The 25,260-nt window shown below is 36.5% G+C and overlaps 2 protein-coding genes across 3 annotated transcripts in view; both read right to left on the reverse strand.

Annotated features, from left to right (window-relative positions):
- The window catches only part of msraa (methionine sulfoxide reductase Aa), a 67,478-nt gene extending 67,209 nt beyond the window's left edge, over window positions 1-269 (reverse strand). Inside the window, exon 1 of the mRNA XM_082148321.1 lies at window positions 29-269. Coding sequence (XP_082004447.1) covers window positions 29-164 — 136 coding nt within the window. The 5' untranslated portion in view covers window positions 165-269. The remainder of the gene's footprint in view (window positions 1-28) is intronic.
- Window positions 270-4,188: 3,919 nt separating this feature from the next.
- The window catches only part of ift172 (intraflagellar transport 172), a 33,673-nt gene continuing 12,601 nt past the window's right edge, over window positions 4,189-25,260 (reverse strand). For both annotated transcript variants that reach the window (XM_082148161.1, XM_082148160.1), the window contains exons 25-48: window positions 22,217-22,361; window positions 21,369-21,458; window positions 20,855-20,952; window positions 20,488-20,623; window positions 20,226-20,342; window positions 19,979-20,121; window positions 19,719-19,812; window positions 19,028-19,092; window positions 18,141-18,321; window positions 17,296-17,393; window positions 16,334-16,463; window positions 14,662-14,760; window positions 14,236-14,345; window positions 13,809-13,872; window positions 12,344-12,430; window positions 12,130-12,246; window positions 11,870-11,980; window positions 11,641-11,760; window positions 10,642-10,737; window positions 10,303-10,362; window positions 9,130-9,228; window positions 8,892-9,045; window positions 8,357-8,448; window positions 4,189-8,047 (exon numbers count right to left, since the gene is read on the reverse strand). In XM_082148161.1, coding sequence (XP_082004287.1) covers window positions 7,958-8,047; window positions 8,357-8,448; window positions 8,892-9,045; window positions 9,130-9,228; window positions 10,303-10,362; window positions 10,642-10,737; window positions 11,641-11,760; window positions 11,870-11,980; window positions 12,130-12,246; window positions 12,344-12,430; window positions 13,809-13,872; window positions 14,236-14,345; window positions 14,662-14,760; window positions 16,334-16,463; window positions 17,296-17,393; window positions 18,141-18,321; window positions 19,028-19,092; window positions 19,719-19,812; window positions 19,979-20,121; window positions 20,226-20,342; window positions 20,488-20,623; window positions 20,855-20,952; window positions 21,369-21,458; window positions 22,217-22,361 — 2,596 coding nt within the window. In that variant the 3' untranslated portion in view covers window positions 4,189-7,957. The remainder of the gene's footprint in view (window positions 8,048-8,356; window positions 8,449-8,891; window positions 9,046-9,129; window positions 9,229-10,302; window positions 10,363-10,641; window positions 10,738-11,640; window positions 11,761-11,869; window positions 11,981-12,129; window positions 12,247-12,343; window positions 12,431-13,808; window positions 13,873-14,235; window positions 14,346-14,661; window positions 14,761-16,333; window positions 16,464-17,295; window positions 17,394-18,140; window positions 18,322-19,027; window positions 19,093-19,718; window positions 19,813-19,978; window positions 20,122-20,225; window positions 20,343-20,487; window positions 20,624-20,854; window positions 20,953-21,368; window positions 21,459-22,216; window positions 22,362-25,260) is intronic.

Here is a 25,260-nt window from a genome sequence, read left to right on the forward strand (position 1 = left end):
AAAGTCAGAGAAATTCACAACACCATACCTGACACTTTCATGCTCTGCTCCCTTCCAGGCAGCGCTTCCTCCGGAGATGGCATTCGCACTTTGGAGGACATATCTCCCATTCTACTTTGGATAAAATGACTCCAAACCAAACGCACGGAAGTCCGCGCGACCATGAGCACAAACACGCCGCACGCGATGCACTTGTGTAACGATTGCACAAGCGCGTGCTCGTTACTTAACTCTTATAAAAGTAAATAAGTATGCTTATTAATCCAGTGCTAAAACGGCTCAGAGTTAGTGGTGTGTTGGAAAATAACGCTTAGTGATCAAAAATAGCTATGTCCTTTTTAATAAAAAGTGGTAAAGCTGCGTCTTGGCACTTTTTTGACGATATACTTTTTTATCTATATTATTTTTTTGATGGCTCCGTGGTGACAATTATGTTTAATACTTAAAATATATATAGTATATTAATTAATGTGAGCTTATAAAATGCTAGTTTTAATGAAGTCACACCCATAGAAAATGGTCACACCATGAGCATCAACTTTCATAACCTAGCCTATTTTGGGTACCCATATATTGTATATAATATTCAAAATGCTCATATTTATGTTATTTATTTGTGCTGATCATTAGGCCTATGTGCTTGTGTCCGTTACTGGAAGTTTATGATCGTTATGTGTAATAATTTCTTAAAACTGAAAGTCAGTTCTCTTATCAGTATCAGTTAAATGTCGGCGCATGGCCGCATACATTTATAGCCATTGGCAGGGGTGCATACAAGTGGTGCGTATGCGCGACCAAAATAAAAATACGCTGGGTAATAAATTCAGACCGCTCATTTGCGTACCGACATAGATCGACACTGTAATACTGCATAAGATTTCCATTTGAACTGAATGCAATGCATACATCTGGCGGTTTCAGAGCAAAACTGTGACATTCACTGCAGCGCTTCGGCAGTGCTAAAACCAGTAACGTTACTAAAGTTACTAAAGTAGCCTGCTTACTTCCTGGCAACCCGCCAAAATAAAAGCTTGCTGATTTTAGATTTGAAAATGTTGAAAATTCATATTTAAACAAATTAAAATGTAAATAATAGCATTGCATTTTTTAAGTGTATACAAAATAACCCAACATATTGACCCAATATGTGTAACCCAACGGTTGGGTTAAACAAATAACCCAACGTTTTAACGTGTACTATAAAATAATTGTATTTTTCTTTAATACCAATTTGAAATATATACATAATAGTATTATCACACTTTATTATTTTGTTTATTTAAAAAAATTAAATAAACGCAGTAATATATGTATTTTTTAAATTATGATATTTAATGGGTCACACTATGTGCAGTGTGAGCACCAAACCAAATCTCCTGGTTCTCTCATGAGAACCATGACTGAAAAACGTTATGTGCACCCCTGCCTATGTGTTTTTTGTAGAAAATTAGTTACATTTCTTTTACATGATCACTTTGTCAATTTAGGATGTATTAATAAACTGATAGAATGGTGTTTCAATTTCAGATGACAGGCTACTGTAGCCTAGCAAAATCTAATATCATAACACAAAAACAGAACATTGAGTAGACATTTCTTTGTTTGAGATGATATTCCCAGGCCCTTGAAGGTGTCGTCTGTCTGCGAGCACTCAGAGACAGTGTCTTTATCCATGTGTCGTCAGCATAAGGGTGGATTGAAAAGCTTTACCATCTGGAGTTCACTGCGTGTCGAATGTGTTTGTTGGAGACACGCGTGCGGCAGACGACAGTCCTCAAAACTGCAACACAAGAGAGGATCAGGAGACCTCTGCTGACCTCAAAGCAAGAGCAGGGGCGGATACTAACCCTCACAATACATGCAATAGGTGGAATTCTGCAAAGTGCATGGATAATTCACATATGAGAAGATAGATAGATAGATAGATAGATAGATAGATAGATAGATAGATAGATAGATAGATAGATAGATAGATAGATCTACTCGTATAGTGAAATAAAGGCCTGCGTAATAAACAAGACTGTGTATGTTGTAGGTGACTGGTTTACATCACTAACCAAATGAGAACTATCAGTGATTTGGAGTCGGTGTAAACGTTTTCGTGTACCAATAAAATGAGGAAAGGATGAAGATAAATCAGTGTTCGACAATAAATCAATGCGGCATGAGGGATGAGCGTGTGTGGGGGATGGGACTGAACGCGCAGATGACAGGCCATATGGAGTCGGCCTTCATTTTTGGACACACTTTGATGAACTAATACTTTCAAAGGGTGTATCGCGGTGTTAACAAAATATTTATTTCACGTGAAATTGTTTACATCGAAGAATTAACAGTCAATGGTATTATGGCGCACGATGACCTTATTTCTTCAAGAGACTTGTGGTTTATTTGCCAATACGCATTACAATACATGTTTGTGTTAAGATTAGAATAAAAAAAATCTAATCAAACTTAAAATAAAAACGTGTTTTTGTTGTTCTTCATATTATAAACCAGTAAATCGTGCACTCAAACGGCACTTGTGCATCAAAAAATGGGAATAAAAAGAAAAGTGTGCATTGTTTAGAATACATGACGACGACGCCTGTGCATCATGAAAAGTGCAGAAACTATTTTCCAAACGGCTAATGTTTAGTAAGCCGACAGATGCCACCTCTTTCCACCAGAGTATAATCCTCTCTGAAGGGAAGGGAACAGAGGAGCAGGACGGAGAGCTTCAGTGTGTGTGATAAACTGGGCTACTCTCCTCCTCTCTGTCAGATCGCGCTCTGCATCACACCATTTCACATGATGACCGACTCTGCTTACGAGCACCGAAGCCTTCTGCTCTGGCTATTTGCTTCTAACATGCATTTTTCTGCTTTCCTTTTTTCGTTTATCGTGAAGAAATTCGAGTGATGCAACACTGTAATCGGGAATGATTTATGTCGCATCCAACAGCATCAAGGTGCGCAAAAGCGTGCGGAACATTTGATGATTTTTTTTGAACGACGCTCCTCTGCACCGACTGCCTTGTGGACATTTCCCCAAACTGGATATATGGACAATTATTATCTCGAGGGATAAAAACCTGTTATTTATGTCCTGCTTCGCAAGGTGTATTTGTGTAAGTTTTGATGAAATCGATGTGCGATGTTATTTTTTTTAAACAAATTGTTAATGTCAATCAACTGCGTCTGTTTTACTAAAGCATGTTTCTTTTTTCCTTCTTTATAGCTCATATGACAGCAGACTGTAAATGCATTGAGGGTGCCACTGTATCAATATATGTCAGGCTATATTAATAGGTTCTTTGATTTTCAGACTGAATGGATCGCCTAATTAAAATCCAATTAGCGGGGAATTTTCCTTTCGGTGTATATGGTGCAAGGTCGGCTTTTGACAAATGGTCCCCTCCACTTTCCCCCCCAATATTTAGTTTACCCCCTCCTGATGCAGGTGCTTTCAACTGCCCCCACCTTCTAACATATACCCCGCCCGACCCCCCACACGAGGCGGCGGTGTCTCTAGTCCCACAGATTCCCCCTTCTTTCTTACCTCTGCTGCATTTTGCATGAGCTATCTAGGTCATTAGCATTTTAGCGTATGCAAGACTTGACAAAGCTGGTGAGGAGCCAGATGGGCCCTCTACTATTTTTTACATCTCATGGGAGTTGAGCAAGGGACCAACTGCATGCAGCACGCCACTGAGCGCCTTCTTTTTATTGCCATCACTCGGGCCTTATGTTGCACCAACACATGATGGAGAGATGCGCACCGTCCTGTGGAGATAACGCACTCGTGCCATTCGAAAAAAATAGGTAATGTAATAACTGGGAACGCTTGTTTGAATTATTATATGTGTGTTGATGCACAGATGCCATAAGAATGCATGATGCTCTGTGCAATGTTGGATGCTGATGCTACACCAGTCGGAGGAGGACGTAGACATTTTGGTGCAACATCGTTGCTGCATGGGATAGCTAGTTGTGCGATTCTCAACATTGTGGTTGAAAACAGGCCTACTTTTCTTCGTGTTCACAGCGGACCTTGATTTAAATGTCCATACAATTAAGGCACGCGGTGAATGCCAAGAGAGATGGCAAATATCATCGATGAATGCTTTTAAAAACTGCACGAAGCAGATAGTCCGTGCTTGCGATGCATGACAGTTCTTATTTTCTTTCGCTCGGTTTTTTTGCGAGAGAGAGAGAGAGAGCTTGTGTGGAGGCGAACCGACGCATCAATGCGGCCAAACTGAGCTTTAATATTTCATTGCGTTCTTCCATAATTTTGTGCTGCGCAAAAGTGCGTATCCTTGAATATTATGAAGTGTCATTATGGCCATATACGAGTTCAAAACACTAACAGTTAACCTTGAGGTCTGATGAAACGTCCTTTTGTTATTTGTCTATTTAGAGGACGCTTTTAAAATCTAGAAACGCCACATACAGTAGTCTCATTTGCAGACATGTATATGGGACACTATGTCTTCGGGAGAAGATGAAGAATAATGTGGTTAGAAAAGTTGTGAGGCCTTAAATGACAATCAATTTAAACAGAACACATCACGAACCGTTCCGGATTTCTTGAATTTCTGACAGCAGTGGGTCCTAAAAGTGGCACTTGTCATGTGTCCTCATTCTAAAGGCACAGAAAACATTACGCATGTACGTTTGTATTGTATCCTTGATACTGTAAATCATTTTAGTTTGTCAATAAAATCTCATATTCACAAAGCAGACATTAATTTCTTTTTATTTCACGCAATATTTGCCACTTTGTGTTACGATTTATTACTAATTCACTAATATTACTATTTATTCACTTTTTATCTCTGACTTTTTACAAAATTTACACACACACAAAAATATGGATGCTAATGATGCTCAGTAATTATGATGCAGGCCGCGAGCTATAGGCCTATGTGTAATATAACAGATTTTTAACTGTAATTTAAGCGATATTTCATATAAATTCACAATGACGTTCACAATTTACAAAATCAACATTTTATCTGGCGTCGAAAAAAAGATAGAAGCATTAGGCTACTGCCTGATTCCATAGAATATTTTTTTTAGAATATACTTTTTTAGCAGTTATAGAAAATGTTATTTACGGTTGCTTTAACCCAGCAATCAAAACACTGATCTGAAGAATCATATAACGCAACACCAAGAACGTTTTAAAGAACCAGCAAGAACAGCAAACATGTTCTTGATGGTTCTATGCTGAATTTAATAGGACCATTGATTAACCTTTAATTTAAAGTGTACAACACGCTTATGGTCTAGGCTATATTCCGGTTTTATAATGGAAATATTTCACATTATGGCGCCTTAAACATGCCATTAATTACAGCTCCTGACATAATATTTCATCTTCACTTCATATGAAATGTTCATTTTTAGAGATACATCCTACACAGTGTTTCATCTTTAGACTACCCTAACCGCTAACCTCTTTTTCAAGGTCATTTAATCTATATATCTATAATCTATTGCTTTTGAAAATGTGGGCCAATAGGCTTTTGCCAAATCATTTTTATGATTAGCCTAAATAGGCAACTGAAACTGTTATATTAGGTAAACGCGTATAGCTATATATCCGCCAATCAAAAATATCAAAGAAAACATGCTTTTGTTGCGTCATAATAATTTGAATTTAGGCTACCAGTCGAATTGTAGTGTAATGATTTTCGTCCACGAGGCTACTAATCAAACTTAACGTAATGTATCATTTCCGTTAGAGGTTTAAGAATTATTAAAACGCCAATTCACCTCAGAATATAGATCGTGCAGGCCTTCTTCCTGTATGTTCTAGAAGGCAACCATTCGTCCGTTTACAGATTAAGCGTTCAGGCAATTCAAGCCAATAAATGGAGATAATCAAGATGCAATTTTATAAGCCACACGTGCATTATGGCTGGAGTTTTCATTTCAAAGGTTCAGGAAAAAGAAATAAGTGCACAAGGGCAGTAAGCGTGACATAAATGGCCTCATTCTACTGGAAGTGAACGATGTAACCTCGAACCACGGAACTCAAATGGCCAAAGACATCGCAGTAGAAAAAGTGAGGAATTATGCAGAACACCGAATTTTCCGCCTTTTAGCAACGGAGAAGCGAACCGTGTGTGGCCTTGTCGAAAATGCTATATCCTTTAAAGGGTATTTAAGGACACTGCATAATGTCAGATCAACCTCATTAGGTAGAGGTGTAGCCTACATTAGCATATTTCATCAAAGGAATATTTAGGTCGCAGATTCAATTCACACAGCTTGCCCCTGTGTTTCAATCAGGGAGTTGGTAATTTTGGTAAATGTTGATTCTTGAAGGACGCGGGGACACAGTGGCCGTGACACAAAAGGAAGTTGTTTCATTGGAATTTGCATGGGTGGATTTCATGTATTGGAGTAGAAAAAGAACATTGAAAATGACAAATCAAGGAAATATAACGCTGGAATAAATGTTGGAAAACGTGGACTGTTATGACCAAATACAGAGCTATGTTAATTAATGAGACGAGCGAAACTGTCAGGTAAGACTACGCTTGTGACGAATAAAAACGACTTGTCCTGGGTGCAAATTCTACAACTATTTAAAATGAATTCGAGTTTTAAAGAATTTAAAACACCTGCTTAATGATTAAAATATTTTCAAGCAAACTCTGTCGAGGTTTGTCTGGCACAATGCAAATTGTCATTTCTCGCCACTATCAGTAGGCTATAATAATATATAGGCCTATATACCATAACTAAAGCTTGTGCTGTAGGCCTATAATAAAGAGATGCATAATGACATTACGTGTAATGCTTTATCGTAAAACGCGTTTGCAGGTAAAAATACGCGCCCTACTTGTAATCTAACTAGAGAGAGAGAGGGAGAGAGAGAGAGAGAGGGAGAGAGAGAGAGTAGGCATATGTTCTTTAACCATGACTCCCACATTTTTTTGACGTTTCTAGTGCATGTTTAGGGGGTCTGACCCCCATAAATCGTTCCTTTGTGGCAGTTCTTCTTTTCTGTCTTTTTATACAACGATGCAACTAAGCACCATCAGTGTAATGATCCATTCAGTTATAGGGAGAAACTGAAATCAAACCCACACACAAGTCCACTAATTTCTTTGGTGCTTTCTTTTTTACATATTAAAATATTCTTAGTATAAATATGCCTCGAGATTTAATGCGTTTTTATAAAACAAAGATCTGGCTCGAAATAAAAAGGAATGCTCCACATTATTACATCATGAGAACTGAAATTGTACCAGGCCACGAATGTGAGTGAGCGTGAGTGTGTTCTCTCTCACCCCAACACCTTATGGTGTCCACAAGGTGGCATTGTTTGACAGGTGACTATTAATTATCATAAACCAGCTGATCATTGCACATTAAATGTAAATACACTAGTGAATGCCACTGATAAGTTATTAGTTTGGAAATAATATTAAAAATATGAAGCACAATAGGCATATAGCCTTCAGAAAGCTTAGAAATGTTATCACACATAACAGTTCAACAATAATTCTGATTCATAAAATATGGACAATGTTATTTTTATTTCACTTGAATATTAATTTAAAATCTCTTCATACAAACGTCCATAAGAACACTGACAATCTTTATAATATATTTTGTTATTTATTTCATGTTTAAATATCAAAATATCCAACTCATATGAACTAGTGGAATATGTATAATAGTTACAGATATTCAAATGAAGATATTTCAAAGGCTTTCTGTAGTCAAGCAAATTAAACACACATTAAATGACCTTCAGGCACTGACCTTATGATATTTTAAATATATTTTTAAAAAAGGCCAGGGAATGATGACCAAGAAGTGAATATTGCCTTTGGATAAGAGAATGAAAAAGGCTGATTAAATGTTTAAGCAGAACAGCCGAGAGGCGAATGCAAGGAAGTGAAGAACAGGATGATGACAGATAGAGAAATAGATAGTGTGCACCTTCCCCGATCTTAGTGGAAGGAATATCCAGCTGACGGGAGACCTCCACACCACTGTGTGATAAATTTCAGCACATCTTGACATTCTGGACTGTGAGTGGTCTGAAGGGTGAAACAAAAACAACCAATCATGATCAAAGCACCACAGGCGACCCTAGGCAGGATGGGTGGGGAAAAAACAGTGAAGTAGTGCAAAAATTGTAAATGCACCCACAAGGATAAAAAAAATAAAAAAATAAATGATGATGAAATACATCGAAAGACAGCATTTACATTTACTTCAACACAACACATGCTGATAAATTCAGTCCTGAGAGTTAACTTTTGATCAAGAGAGCATATTAATTATAATTTCAAACGATTGCAGTGTGATTGAAGACTAATTGTGAAAGCTCAATGACTAATTTGTACCTTTGTAGCCATCAAGAATTTATTCCAGTCATCTTTATTTGCTGCCATCCCTGGTCTTTTGAACTCAATTTTGTTGCGCAGGACAGGGTAACCTGTGTTCCAAAGAAAAAGAAGAAAAATGAAGAAACTTTCAAGTTAGTTGTATAATTCTACACTTAAAAGTAGCCCATTAAAAGAGCTTGTTTAAAGGGATAGTTCAACCAAAAATGAAAAATCTGTCATCATTTACTCAACCTCGATTTTTTTTGAAGAATGTTTTAGCTGTTTTTGCCCATACAATGAAAGTTAAAGGGGTCTAAAACAACAGTCATTATATGGACAAAACACACAAAAGAAATGTCTCTTCTTATAAGTTCCACAGAAGAAAGAAAGACATACAGGTTTGGATTGACAGGAGGGTGAATACAAGATGACAAAACTTTAATTTTGGGGTGAATTATCCCTTTAAACGAGCCAGTTTACAAGCCATTTAAAGGAAACATTGATCCAAGTGTCCCTGCGCACACTGGACTGTCTTTTGTGCAGACTGCCTCACCTGTGACGACGCAAGGTAGGGACCGGATGCCAGTGCCGGCAGCCACTAGGGAGGCTTCATATGTGCCCCTCTCATCCTTCGGCAGCACCTGCTCCACCCGCTGGTCCATGGACACAGTCAGAACCCATTCCCTAATCTCCTCCCTCTTTTCCACCTAGAACACAGCCAATGGAAAGAGTTTGCTCAGAGAGTACAAAAAAACACTAGCAGCGGTGCAGTTTTCGAGGCGAAGGCTTACGGTCACGTGCAGCTTCGAAGGTACGGGGACCTCAAATGGAATATCTGTATCCTGGAAGTCTGTGTGATCTAAAGCATCCAATGTGCCCTCGTCGATGCCCTGGAAATGTAGAAAAATGACAGAAATTAAATGACAACACTTAAAGGAGATATAAAACAATTAATGAAATTAATCTACACTACACTACTGTTTAAAAGTTTGGGATATTTTTGAAAATAAATCATGTATGCTCATTTGCATTTATTTAAATGAAAAATATAGTAAAAACATAAATACTGTGAAATGTTACATAATACTGTGAAATAATATATTTTATAATAATGTAATTTATTTCTGTGATGGCAAAGCTGAATTTTCAGCATCATTACTCCAGTCTTCAGTGTCACATGATCCTTCAGAAAGCATTCTAATATGCTGATTTTCTGCTCAAGAAACATTTCTTTTTATTATTAATATTGAAAAAAAATATCATTTTTGTGTAAACTGATACATTTTTTCCCAAGTTTCTTTGATGAATAGAAAGTTCAAAAGGACGGCATTTATTTGAAATATAAATCTTTTGTAACATTATATATGACTACGTTCACAGGGATTTTTGAACGTACGTTTTTTTGGGATTAACAACCGCAGGTTTGAGTCTCGCAATGTCCCGTTCACACAGCAACTTACAGCAGCATCTCGAATACTGTCTGTACGAATGTGCGACGGGTGTCAAGCCTGTATTCTCTTACCAGTAACCAAAGCGACAGTGACCAAAGTAATATCAAAGATGGCGACGTCCATAAAACAGAAAAATCGTATCACTTTTGACACAATAAGAGTTCAATCGAGCCACAAGTTCATCCATCAAATCTTCATGAACCTAAAGCAGCTTTTATATCTGGGTGGAGAGAGGAGCATTTGAGTCGCACGTAGAACTCAAAACTGACGGGAGCTGCTCCGGTGAAGACTGGATCTAAAAATGCCCCTTACTTGCCCTAATCTTTTGAACACCTTTCATTGAATAACTGGGGCAGCAAGAAAGCTACCTTCTGCAAGCGGTCTGTAAAGTTTAAGTTTGTTTCAATCCAACTAAAAGGTTGGTGGCACAACTGATGGTTTGCGTTCTCTGTCACTGTCTCATTTTAAAGATACTCATCAGACTGCACACACAAGCAAAAGTCTTTTACTTACATCAGCCAAATCCAAGAAGCGGTTGAGGAAGATAAAAGCCATGTTCTCCCATCCCACAGCCTGCATGAGAAATATTCATCAGTGACACGCAGAACTGAAACAGCTCAAATTAAAAATGAAAAGTTTAAGAAATATTTAATAGAACTCCAGAAAAATGACACATTGCTGCTTCGTCTTCAGAACGCGAGGCAACTCGAACTGCTCTGCGAATCAAATTACTGGAGCGAACAGAGGAGAATTAAGCCCATTTCCCAGGGCTCTTAGCTGCCCTCCTGTGTCACATGAATAGTTGAAGCAGCTATGTGACTGTGTGTTTGGAGCTGGGCTCACTGCGCTCACCTTGGCAGCCAGGCCAGCCTCATAAAAGGCCTTGTCAGCTGGAAAGAGCTCGGTGTGCCTCAGGAGAGAGACGGACAACTTGGCCGCCACAGAACTCTGTAGACAAGTAAACATGTATGTAATTACATTGACACAGATAACATAAAAGAGAAGTGCTTTGAATGTTTAACATTTTTATAAATACAATAATGTGAGACAGGCTTTATTTTATCCATTGCCATTCAATTGGATGTGAAAAATAGGCTATGATATTATTGGTTAATATTGTTCCTATGGCCATTTTTACATTAGCAGAAAAGGTTTTGATGAATGATTAGGATTGTTTTTTTGTTTTTTTTCTCTAGAATAACAAGCACTGATGATCATGCGCAATAACACCAGAGACATTCAAATTTCTAGTTTGTCTGTATATACACTATCGTTCAAATTATTTTTTAATGTTTTTGAAAGAAGTCCTTATGAATTTATTTGATCAAAACAGTAAAAACACATATATTCTGAGATATCATTACAATTTGAAATATGTTCTATTTTAATATAATTTAAAATGTAATTTATTCCTGTGATGGCAAAGATGAATTTTCAGCATCATTACTCCAGTCTTCAGTGTGTCACATGATCCATCTAGAAATCATGATAATATGCTGATTTGCTGCTCAAGAAACATTTCTTATTATTATCAATGTTGTGTAACAGTTGCGCTGCTTGATGTTTTTGTGTAATCTTGATTCATTTTATTAGGATTCTTTGATGAATAGAAAGTTGAAATGGCAAGCATTTATTTGAAAAATATTTTTTTTGCAACATTATACGTCTTTACTGTCACTTTTGATCAATTTAAAGCATCCATGCGGAAAAAAAGTATTAATATCATTAAAAAAAAATCGTACAGACCCCAAACTTTTGAACAGTAGTAAATAAAAAGGCTTTAAGTGGTATCAAAATGCATATACAATACTGTTTGCACATAATAAAGATCATCTTGAAGTATGTACACACCAGCTGGTCAATGCCTTGGGCTGCAGAGCGGGTGGCGTAATAGTGAGCAACCAGCAGCATCTGCTCAAACTCCTCATGGGCTGGAGAATTAGCTTCTGAAGACTTGGTCAGGTTTTCACACTGCACAGGACAGAGATTCACAGTAAGATTCACTATTTCCCACTTGAATATAGAATCAATACAGACTAAATCTCCCAAGTGTAAGCTGCCATAGTAACCCAGAGCTCACCAGCAGTAAAAGGACGTCCCTCAGATCGGCCCACATCCGATAAGCTTCTGCACAATCCCGGTCCCTTAGGCTCACCAGCTCCAGGAACATCCGCTTGTAAATGTTAAAGTTCTGCAAGATAGGAAAGAAGATGTTGCTGAGGAAAGATGAAAGACTATATGCTTAGTTTGAGGGGACATTTAAAAGGAAAATACTTTCTGCTTTCTTTTTAAAAACAAAAGATGGACAAAGGATTTAAAAACAAGCATAACTGCATGTACCTGTGAATAAGCTGGCACACCATGCTGGGCGTACAGGTCGAGCACTTTCTCTGCCCCACCCTCTTTGATCAGGTGAGTGGCGTATAGGGCAACGTACTTGTGCAGGATCTTAAAATTCTGTTGAAGAATGGAAAGGCAGATAGTCTGTGAAAATGATGGCACGTTTTGTCTCCACACTAACTAGTCTGGAGTGGCAGAACAGATGAACTGGCACCTGTTTTGAGGCTGTGTCAATACATTTCTCCCACTGTCCTCTCTCAGCATACATGTCCAGGGCAGCCACCACATCTACTCCAACCAACTGATTGAAAAATAAAGGAAAACTGTTAGGACAAATTAAGATTTAATTAAAACTATTAATAAATAAATAAAACTATTACAAATAATATAAAAAAGTAAATAATATGCATAAATATATCATATATTATCATTAATAAAACTAATAATTGTAATTATTATTATTATTATTACTACTACTACTACTAATAATAATAATACTGACTTAAAAAAATAAAGGAAAGTAATTAGAACAGATTAAGTTTTAAAATAATTGAACTATTACCTATTACTAATAATTTTAAAAACAATTTGTTTAAAATATTTTATTAATAATAATAATAATAATATCAAAATCAAAAATTGTGTTAATTATAAAAGTGATATTTAGTATTATTATTATTAACATTAATAATAATAATAATAATATCCCTTTAATACATGCCTCTCGTGGCTTATTGTTTCAATCTATAATCCAACATTTCTTCTCATTCATACGCAATATTATAGTATATGAAACAGCACCTCCTTGATTGGCTACGTTTTATTATGTACATGTACATTTAACTAGTTTCCTCATTAACATTCTATCTTTCTTTTCAATAAAAAGCCCTGACCTAAATCATTCAGCACCAGTAAATGTAACTAAACTGCCAGTAAATCATTGCAATGAGAGGCAAGCGCTCACATCAATTTGGTGACTCATATCTGTTATTCTAAATTGAATCAAGCCAATCGTCTCCATTTTTCTCCCCTCACAACAATAACTGAAAACAATGAAGTACCGGAGCGGAGGAGCTGCAGTCTGCGGTATTGTGCTATGCTCATTTAATGCATTCTTTAACCTCAACTTCCTTTGCTAGGAAATAGATTTAAAATGTTTAGACTTAAACAGGATTCTGACAGCTAGCAGTTCCCTGACATTTTGAGGCATGCTGCTCATGTGGGCGACATGAGTTCGATTAACAATCCTGTTCCCTCTCGCTCTCCCAAGGAGGTCTGCGATACCTGGAAAAAGCTATACGGTAGCATTCTCATTTATCTCAATGGCAAGTAGCAACTATTCTGAGCCGTAAGTCAATTCCATGCTTTAATGAGCCCTCAAAAAAAAAAAAAAAAAAAAATCTATCTTCGGCAAACCAATATATTATATATTACATATTATATATATATATATATATATATATATATATAAATTATTTATATCTACGTTTGATGCTACTTCATATGCTTTTTGCCTCCATTATGGTGTAGTTCCAGCATCTACCAGAAGGCTAACTGGCCCATGCTTAACAGCCAAAACTTGACCCTTTGTTCTCTCCCCATCATTTAAAGTCCTGTATTTAATATATCTATCAATAAAAGTGGCAAAAAGACAGATTCATCTGATATAAAGAACTTACAGAGTCCACTTTGCCTTGATTTTTCAAGTGATCTTTGTAGCGTTTGTCCACATATTCCTCTAGCCTGTGAAGAGAGGAAAGGTCATTAAAACTCATTAAAGGCAAACTCTTATAAAGAATGACATCACAGTATTCTCAATAAGGCGTAATATCAATTCTATACTACCAGTTGATCTTTAAGAATAGCCTCATGCAGCAATCGGAAAGCATTTAGACTTGATTCCTAAACCTATTTTTCTGCGCCTAAATAAAAGACAGTCAGAGATAAACTGCAAAGGCCATCTGCACCTCTCTGGCCTTGTGCTGTCGTGCACTTCATTTGTTGCACTGAGTGATTTTTCTGACAGCGAGAGAGTGATTTCACTGCCTCCCTCTCACATTGTTGGCTGTAGCGTTGTTAGGGGCGACCAGTCTGTTAAGGGCTCACCTTGGATCGAGCTCCTTGGCCACTCTTTTGGCTTTGTTCCATTCTTCTCCCTCAATGAATGCATCTATGGCGTTCTTAATGAGGTCCAGGTTGAGGTAGAGCTCAGCAGCCTGAAAAAACAACAACATTTTGTACCTCAATAGGTCCATGGCTCAAGGACGCCGAAGAATAGACTAAGTCTGTGAGCTTTTGTGTCATATACACTAAATATATACTCACACACATGGGCACACTAGCACATTGAAAGCACCATTTTCTCTCTCAAAACACAATACTTTGTGAGAATTAAAAAAAGGTAGAATTTTGGGCTTTTTTAGTATTTCTAAACGTCTAAAAATCTTTGAGGAAAATAAAAAAAAATGTCAACGCTGAGTTTCATTTAATGAGTGTGCTTCTATACCTGAAAAATAAATAAAACAAACATACCTCGCTGTACTTTCTGAGCTGAATCAGCCGTGGCCCGACAACCTGACTGACGTCCACAGCCTTGTCATGGGATAAAAATTTAATGGCCAATTCTGCTGCCTAAAGGACATAAAAAGATGAGAAAACCTCTGTAAAACTGTAGATGCAACTAAAATCAAACTCTTAAGGAGCTTACAGACATACTTACAGCAGGTAAGTGAAAATTAATATGCAATTAATTTTGAAAGGAATGCACTAAATGAACAGACATTTCGTGGAAATTGAGTACAGCTCTTTAATGGATGATACATACAACAGTCGGGGCAATTGAACATTTGCAGTTGATCTAGGTTAAATAGATCAATGTTTGATTCCTTTTTTATAGTTCAGCTTCTTAGCTGAAGCTTCAATAGAAGCATTTATTATTATTTTTTTGCCCATTAGTCTAACATACTGCTAATGGTATTCTGTCTCTGTTCAGTGGACAAAAACGGATTTTTGCAAGACCTTCAAGCTAAATAATAAACCTAAACACTCAACACACCCTGACTTCAATGCCAAAAATGATCAATCAGTAAAAAGGGATGCAGATGAAAACGCAATGTCTAGTCTTAAATTCACAGGGTAATTGAAACATCTGTGAACCTTTCAAGAAGGCAGAGACAGCTTTGTCAAAATAACCAAAGCTTTTATAATATTGTCGTTTTTTAATGTATTTGAAGAGCAGAGAAGAGTGTCTAAGTCTAGCATTTGTTGTCGAGTCATAGCCAGTGTTGTGTGTAATGCATTACCAAGAAATTAATTACTGTAATTTAATTATTTCTTCCTTTGAAAAATGAAAGTAATGAATTACTCTGAATTTGTCCTTTATTCAATAATAGGTACTTCTGATATAATTGCATTAAATACTGTACAGACTATAGAACAATTCTATATAAAACAATAGAGGATTTAATATCAAAATGAAATGTCTTATGATAAAATGTATGTTTTTAAAGTAATACTTTGGTCAGTTGAAGAATAATTTGTGAAATGTAATATTATTTATTTGAAAGAATTACAAGAGCAGTTTCATGTCTATTCCTTGTATTGTTCAACTGGTCAGGTTGATATGGGATTTAGAAAGTAATTAGTAATAAGTAATCCAATACTTTTTAGAGAGACTATTGCATTACAGCAACGATATGCAAATATATAAATAAACGATATTTTAATACATTTTATTTATATTAATTAATTGTGATCAATTTTGTCTTTTGTAGTTTGTAATTTATTGTTGTTGGCTCTATTCCAAGTTTTTTGTTTTAACTTTTCAACAATAAAAAAAATAATATATATATATATATATACAAAATAGTATCATTAGTAAAAAATTATAATACTAATACGATTTTTTTCAAAATAATAAAAAACTAATGTCTTACTGTAAGATGCAGTCACATTAGTGACATTTAGGTGCTTTCTATTAGTCAACACAGCAAATTTTAATGTCTATCTGAACCCAGTTCCTATTGAAATTAAAATTCCTTTAATCATACTTGCTGGCACATTCATAAAATAAGGGATTTTTCTATAGCATGATTGAGAAAATTACAACACAAGGAATATTTAATAAAAAGCATGAAGTCAGAGGTCTTTATGAAGTTAGATTATACGGTGACTGCTGCCAGGTGGCTCTGAGTCTGGACTTCACCTTCATCCAACACTTCATCAGCAAGTCCATGTTAGATGAGTCCTTAACTTTCAGATAGCAGTCCACGGCTCTGGTATACTCTCCCGTCTGTTCCCACTCCTGAGCCTGCTCAACCATACCCTCCACACCCCTGTAAACACACACATATACACTTATTTCTCCTAGACTGGTTAGACATTGTCATTTGTTTGCCATTTCCTGCTTTCCTTCCATCTCTATTAATGCCATAGTAGTCTGAGAAGAAAAACACTCACTGCTTTTTCTTATTCTGGAAAAGCAAAAAGTACTACCATTTTATTAGTGCTGGCTAAATAGTGTGCTGATTATTTTACTATGAGTGTTTTGAATAAAGACTTGAAACCCCAATTTATGAAAGGTCTCCAGAAAGAAACCAACATGGCTGAAACGACAACTAAAGAGACACACGTCCTACACCTCTGCCTTTGGAAAGAGAAAAACACATTTGGGATCATAAAGTGACCAACTGAGTCAATCATAAAACACAACATGGCAAGAAAGTTCAGACTCTTGATTGAAAATAGGTTAATGATACAAGAAGCCTATATTAAAGCTGAGTGGGCCTTGAACTGACTATGCAAAATGTTTCTCCTTTTCTTCCCAGGGAAGACAGTGAAGAAGCCTTTGATGTTTTCCCACAAGTCATTAAAAATAGGAAAATTATCAGTGGAGACGGATTTGCTGCGCGTTAATGAGCTGCTCATTATGGATTTAATTTAGGATAAAAAGCTGCCATGTTCTAATAAAGGAGGGAAGCCAAGCAACGAAAAGAGGATCTGAATGTAGTTCAGAGCTGCAAGCTTTTCCTCACAACTGCAGAGCCCTAGTTTCTGGAGGACAACAAACAAGGGAGGATTTTCTGGTACAGCGAATGAGACGCAAATGAAAGTAAGGCAGAAAGAAAAGAAACAGACAGTAGAGGAGTTAAAAGAGAGTTCTTTTACCAGTTGCCCTCACTCTCATATTCCTTTTGAAGGACGCTCAGCTTGCTGGGCAAATAGTCTTTACAGATCCGCATTGCATCAGTCCACATCCCAGCATCCTGGAAAAGGAAAATATGATTCTTCAAAGCCTGAACTTAATATTAATATTTTCATACTTAGAAGAAATCTTACATTTGTTTTGTTTTTATAATAACTATTTATTAAAATATAATTGTGATCAATTTTGTCTTCTGTAATTCTAAAGTTCCATTTATTAAATGTATTGTTGTTGGCTTTATTCCTGTGAAGTTGGAATAATTTTGGTTTCATTTTTCTTTTTTAATTACAATTTAACATGTTATTTCAATGCAATTAATTCTATAAAAAACAAATGTCTTTATCATTCTTGCTGATACGCTGCTCATAACAAAAGGGATTTTTATATCTTTTTTATATCAAGCAAACAAATAAAACAATAAATAATGTAATAAGAAAACATCTCACAGAACTTTTAGAATTTTACAATCAGATAAAATATCATGAAAATGAATGATAAAACATCACCTTTTGTGTTTAACAGAAATAAAAAAACGAAATCAGGGAGAGTAAATGACATTTTTGGGTGAATTATCCGTTTAACCTTTGGTAAGATTTTTTTTTTTACATTTTGGTAACTTCAGAAAGTAGCTACCCTGATTTTTTCTTTAAAATGTTTAGAAAGTTTAGATCTCTTTGTGCTTTGTGAGGATGTTGACTGCAATATGGGTATCTATAAAAGGCATCAAATCCATGATGTTCTACAATGAATAAGACTTTTGTTTGGTTGTCTAAGTACAGATTGTGTTTTAAGAATTGGGAACTCTTACTTTGTAGTATTTAATAGCCAGTTCAGGCCTTTGTGCCCTAAGCAGGAAGGCTTCAGCTTTTTGGAATTCCTTCTGGTCAAAACAGAACTTGGCCTGGCTCACTAGAATGTCTGCCACACTTTCCGGATCATGAGCCTCTGCCACTCTCTGGGCGTTACTCCAGTCCTTGTTATGGACGTGCCTGCAATAGAAATAGACACAGTCATCCATATTTCAAACCTTTTAGAAATTCAACAATACAATGTATATACAATGACCACATAATAAATCATGAAGTAGTTGGATTAAAGACTATTGTGCAAAACCAATGAAATAATTGAACAAAGTTTAGTAAAATATGCACATTCTTTGTTGCACTTGGATATGGATATATCTTTTATAAATGTAATTTATAAAGTAAGTAATTTATTTTTAGAGAATACGCCTCAGTCAATTTTTCTTTCTCCATTGGGAAATGTATTTAAGCATAAGCTTCACAAAATATTGTTATATTTGTGTTTACAAGAACAAAAAGTGGTTGGCCAAATATATAATATATATATTATAATAGTATTATATTATTGTTTAAGGATGTTTAGATATTTGTATTGGAAAACAACACAAATATGATTTCTTGGAGTCATCAGATCATCTTTATTTCACTGAAGTGACAATATTCTTGTGCCACAGTAGTAGTGCCAGCTCACAACTCCTGCATGAGATCTACGAATCAAACACTCTCAATCCCAGCAACACCTGCTTCCAGTCACTCATTGCTTGTAATGTGAGAGAGTGCAGGAAATCTAACCGTAATCTATGCAGACAAAAAGTTCTGAAGCGATGCAATCCACCCTATTGAGTGGTCTCTGTGTACGTACTTAGGTAGGAAAGTGTGAAAGCTCACTCACATTAGCACAGCCTCCTTGGGTTTCCCAGCTTTGATGAACTCAGTCTCAGCCTCATTGAATTTGCCCTTAAAAGTAAAAAATTACAATTAATATAATATGCACCATGCGATCATTAATAACTAGAATTATAAACTCTGGGTCTGGGTATTAATAATACGAATAAAAACTTGGTGTGGGCCTGTCTTAGAGTAAGTGTAGAGTAATATGTCATAATAACACATTTTAATACAGCAATATTTTCAATCAATTACAATTTATTACTGGCAGGTGGGAAATTAACTTTTAAATGTTTTGCCCACTAGCTTGCCTGGTGAATGTCAATATTGTTTACCATCCATTTATTCTATACTTATTATTTTATAAAATTATATTATTATATAAAATATTATTTTATTTATAATTATTATATGTATTTACATTTATTAAATAATTCAAGTAGGCCTGTATAAAATACCTATCATAAAATAGCTACTTTCACATTGAAGTCTACATTATAAAAACCAAATCAGACATCTTTATGTTCAAAAAATGAACCAAGTTTAATTTGCATTCACAGTCCCTGACCCCGAAAATGGACTCGAGTCTCATTTTGGTTGTTTCTATCTATTTTACAATCACACCCACACTTCTCCGGAGCCGTGGGCGTTAACACTGTAGAAAAGGGGAATAATTTATCCCCAGTCAGTAATACCTGGTCCTCAAGGAACATGGCATTTTTTAGATGGATATCAGGAATCTTCTGTTTCATGGAGAGTCGGGCCAACTCAAAGGCAAAGTCAAATGAGCTAAAGAAAACAAAGAGCGTTTCGTTAAATAGTAAATAGAAACCAGTTTTACTATAATGCATTGGTTAATAGTAATCTGTATGTACCAATTATACCTGAAGAGAATTAAAGGACAGAAAAACACTATTAAGTCCTATTATTAGGTCTTGACTTAGCAGAGACTTACTTATTATCAGCTGCAAAGTCAATGGCGGATTCCAGAAAGCCAAATTTGTTGAGCAGTTTAACGGCTGCCTCTCCTCCAAGACCTTTTGCCCACAGGTAGGCCACTTGCTTATGAGCACTCGCTCCTCCATGGGTCTTTGCTATCTGTGGCAAAGACATGAAGAAGAACATACAATGTTTGAATTTCTCTACATTCTACATGCTATCAACTCAAACATCATATAAGACCATTTAGTGTGCCCACATACCCGATAAGCTTCCTCCCACATATCATTGACTCTATACATGTTTACTGCGGCTTTCCAGTCCTGACCCTCTAGGAAGTGATACTCCGCTTCCTGAAACCTGGATTCAGCCTCTAGCTCCTGTGATAAACACAACAACCGTGACCACGTGGAGGACTTAGTGAGCCATGAACAAGACTAAACTGCACCGAAACACAAATATTTGGGTGTTTTGTAACAATGTGAATTGGAAGAATAAAAGAATGGCCCAAATGTTAACATGAACCTTGGCCAGGTGAATGTGCGTTTCCTGAAGAAGGTCTTTGTGATGAACGGCGACTAAACGGATCATGTCATCATACATCTTGTTCTTCTTGTACATAGTGATGGCCAAGTCCGGTTCATCTACTGTGGTAAAAATCCTATAGACAGAGAGGTAAAAAAAGAATCTTTAGACAGTGAACACATTTCAAATATGTAAAAATGCACACATGAAATATCATACATTTCAGTCTCTTAATTCAGAGTCAGAAAATAAAGCTTTTGTCCATCAAACATTAATTAATATATTAATTAATATAAAACAGTGGTCAGATAAAGAAAAAAAGGCAGTGTGTAGGTGTGTGTGTGTGTGTGTGTGTGTGTGTGTTTACCTTTCAGCTTCTTTGTACTTTCCCTCTTTCTCCAACTCTTGTGCTCTGCTGATATAAAGGGCAGACACATCCTCTTGTGTCATGCACTTCACAGCAAGCTGAGTTGGAGATGGACAGAGAGAGAACAAGAGAGGAGAACAAAATGATACATAATTCAAATGTAAATGGATCGTGATTAGGGATAATTTAAATGTAAATTGTCCATGATTTGAATTAAGAAAAAAAGCTAAATGCAGTTGTGTTCTCAGCTTCCATCCATCAAATTTATAATTACCACTACACTGATTTATTAGCATGTTGCTATGCCATTGTTAGAGTGTTCCTGGTGGTTGCTAGGCAGTTGCTTATTGGCCAAAGTCAAAAAAGGTTTTTATATATGTTTCGATTCTCTCATTCAATGTAAATCTATAGAATTTTTTCAGATGTTTAATAGCAGACAAAAATACTGGCACTAAAATATACAGCTATTATTAATTAATGCACAATTTGCAGAAGGGCACAATGTGACACTAACCTTATGAGCTTGCTCCCATCGCCCAATTTGAGTGTACATATCAATAGCATCTTTAGTATGATCACCCTTCACAAACAGACGTTCTGCCACCTGTAGATCAGAGAAATAATGAGTCAATAAATCAGCAAATCTTTGTCCAAAAGGTTTAATTTTTTTTTTTTTTTACCCTAATTCACTAGGGTAAGCCTATAACTGCGTATATACATCACTCGCCCATGCATGTCTCGTCATATCCATAAACAGAGAAAAGTTTCTCCAGTTAGGTTGACATGGAGCAACTAAATCTCCAACCTTCAGGGAACCACCCATTTAAAAAATGGCAAACAGAGTCTGCTGACAAAAAGAAAATGCGACAGAGCTCGTAATAAAACGAGAATCAACATTTGCTTGGCTTTTTTGGAGATGGTGAGAACTGAGGGATTTGAAAAAATGTTCTAAATGTGATGTGGTAATGGGTTTTTATTACTTAACGGGTGAGAAAGGTATTTTATTGAACAGATAAATTGTCATATGTAGTTCATTGTAAAGCACTGTCTATTATGAAAGGTAATTTCTTTATGGTTGCTGTAGCGCAAGAATTTATTTTCAAGGAAGTACCATGTCTATTAATGGGTTTAGCTACAGTAACATCTTCAGCTAGTCAGCTTGAAATCCTTTCCATCTAAACTGGTTATATCTCTAAAGACTCGTAGTGAATGTTTAATGAGCAGTAGATAACCATATTCATCCGCACACTCACACAGAGCCGAAGCACAACCAAAAAAAATGTCTTCCGCAAAATGCATGTAGGGCCAAAAGTTACATAGTGTACCTTTAATATTCAATAGCTGAAATGTGCTTTTTTTCACCTCAAACTCCTGTACAGAGGCATAGTGCTGGGCAATCTTCAGGTAATATCTGGCAGCAGTCTTGTCCTCCTGTAGCTCCAGTATGTGCAATGCTTTCTTCCACTGGCGTGCTGCGATTGCTGCCTCTATGGCCTTGGTGGAACGTCTTTATCAGGGAAAGAAACATCAGTTATATAAGGACAAACAAAATGGTGCCTGCCATGCCTAGGGGCGGGTAGCCCTAATACATGACACCACAATAATAATAAAAATGTGGACACAGCAAAATCAAAAATTTTTTATTAAAATTAAGAAGTCTCTTATGCTCATTAAGGCAGCATTTATTTGACCAAAAATACTATACATATTATTAAATAAATATTATTACAATTTAAATAAATGTATAGACCTTAAATTTATAGATTATAAAATGTATTTAAAATCCTGTGAATTTAAAATTTTCAGAAGTCATTACTCCAGTCTTCAGGGTCACATGATCCTAAGGAAATTGTTAATTTTTTTATATTATCAGTTGAAAACAGTTGTGCTTAATATTTTGTGGAAATTGTGAAGCATATTTTCAGGATTCTTTGATAAATAGAAAGCTCAAAAGGCTGTACTTGTCAGTAGGCTATTAAAATTTGTCTTGCTGCATCAAAAAATGTTAAGAAATTAGTAAAACAAAAAGTATTTAAAGGAACACTCCACCGTTTTTTGAAATAGGGCTTATTCACCTTCTTTCCCACATTTAGATAGGTGGGCAAATGCATTTTTGTCTCAGTGCATGCATTGTTTTAGTTTGACAGGGTCGGCGTGAGCTTAGCTTAGCATAATGAATGGAATCCTTTGTTGCCAGCTAGCATGTCCTGAATAAAAGTGATAAAAAATAAATTAAAAAACCTACCTAATTACTTCTTGTGGCCTGTGTATTCACAACAAGCACAAATAGCGATGCAGATTAACACTAGGCGATTTCCTAGGCAGATATTGACTTATATATTAAGGACTATATTAGGGGGAAGCACAGGCGAAGCACTGCTACTTGGGCGTGATATCTCTGCGCCCAAGTAGCAGTGCTTCGCCTGTGCTTCCCCCTAATATAGTCCCAAGTCAAAATCTGCATAGGAAATCGCCTAGTGTTAATCTGCATCGCTATTTGTACTTGTTGTGAATACGCAGGCCACAAGAAGTAATTAGGTGGGGTTTTTTTTTTTTATATCACTTTTACTCAGGACATGCTAGCTGGCAACAAAGGATTCCATTCATTATGCTAAGCTAAGCTAGTGCCAACCCTGTCAAACTAAAACAATGCATGCACTGAGACAAAAATGCATTTGCCCACCTATCTAAATGTAGGAAAGAAGGTGAATAAGCCCCATTTCAAAAAAACGGTGGAGTGTTCCTTTAACATATGGTTTCACTTCTTACAAAAACATATTAAACTGCACATTTGTGACAACATATCTGAGCAAAAGTGGTTGCATAGTAATCTGTATGTATGCAAAAAATAATAATAAAAATCACAGTGAGCCACTGTACGTGCATTGTGCATTTTTCTTAAATTAATAAATAATAATAATGAACTAAAGTGCACATTTTAAGGAGAACAAAGGAAAGTCCAAAAGAGGAGAAGATCTGACTGCACAGAGTTTGTTTCATGCATGCACCAGTCACTCTGTACCTCGCATCAATGACTAATGAGAAAAATAACTAATTTTCTGTCCTTCCAATACTTTGAAGTTTGGGGAAAGTGCTATTCTGAGACAGTGGTGCAGGTGTGCATTGCTAAGTCTGGTGCGGTATTTGGTTTAATAATGTTCATTATGGAAAATGCTGACTCACAGCAGTATGTGGAACCAAACATGCTCAGGATGTGTAGTGCCATTTTGTTTAGAACAGGGAAATCAGCGTCAGGCACCATCTTTCCCCAGAAAGTTGCAGGGTCACAATTATCAACCTGCTCTTTCAAAGCCACATTTTCTTGCAGTTCAATCAACTCCATTTGTAGTAATGCATAATTTACCAATCTGAAGATCTGTTTGGCTTCTTCTATAAAACTCACAGTTGTCCTACAAGTACAAAATCATCAAAGCGAGTCTTAAAGTTGTTCATCAGCTTCTGCATGAAAACAGCATGGTAGGTCATATCTTTCTCTCCCTGGGTTTGCTCCAAAGGTTTGGGGAAGTGGACAATTTCACCTTGGAGATCAGTCTTGAAAATCTCCCAATTTCTTCTGGAAAGCCCGGACTGCTGTTATCAAATCACATACTGTGTTGTTCTGTCCCTCCAGCTAAAGTTGAGCTCATTAGGATTTGATGTAATGTCTGCCAAAACTGCAGCTGTTTGCATCTTCTCTACATCTTCCAAAAACTGAGTTGCCTTGTCACTCTTTTGCTGTGATCTCCTCCCGAATGGCCCAAAAGCGCTCCAAAGCCCTGCCTTTGCTGTGCCATCTGACATTGTTGTGCAGTACTAAGTCATCATAGTTGGCAATGACCTCTGTCAGAAAGCCTCTTAGCAGACGATGCTGAAGGGACAATGATGCTCTCAAAAAGTTGATCAGTTTCATCATTGTTGTCATGACCTCAGCATACTCTCTGCACAGATTGGCACAAACATTTGCACAGACTGGTGTATAATGTAGTGGTAAGATATCAGGTCAGTGTGGTCCTCTTTCAAAAGTGCAACCAGTCCCCTACCTCTTCCCATCATGGATGGAGCTCCATCTGTGGTGATAGAGACCACCGACTTAAAGGGATAGTTATACATCCTCAAGGGTTACTCTTTTGGTGTAAAAAAGATTTTAAATATGGATATTTTCTTACACGAACGCATCGCTTCACTTCAGAAGGCCTTTATTAAGGCCATAAAGCCCTAAAGCCATAAAGGCCACCAACTTCATTCATACATTCTTTTACCATCTCTGTCTGTAAATGGCTTTTTGTGTTTTCACAAAATCCAAGCTATTTTCAGTGAGCACTCCATTGCTTGCTCTTGGGCTGTCAGGGAATGGACAAACACTTCAGTGGACTTCTCATATTGGGCTTTGAGCTGATTTCTTTTTC

Source organism: Leuciscus leuciscus (genome assembly GCF_965113295.1).
Source record: "Leuciscus leuciscus genome assembly, chromosome: 19".
Lineage (NCBI taxonomy): Eukaryota > Metazoa > Chordata > Actinopteri > Cypriniformes > Leuciscidae > Leuciscus > Leuciscus leuciscus.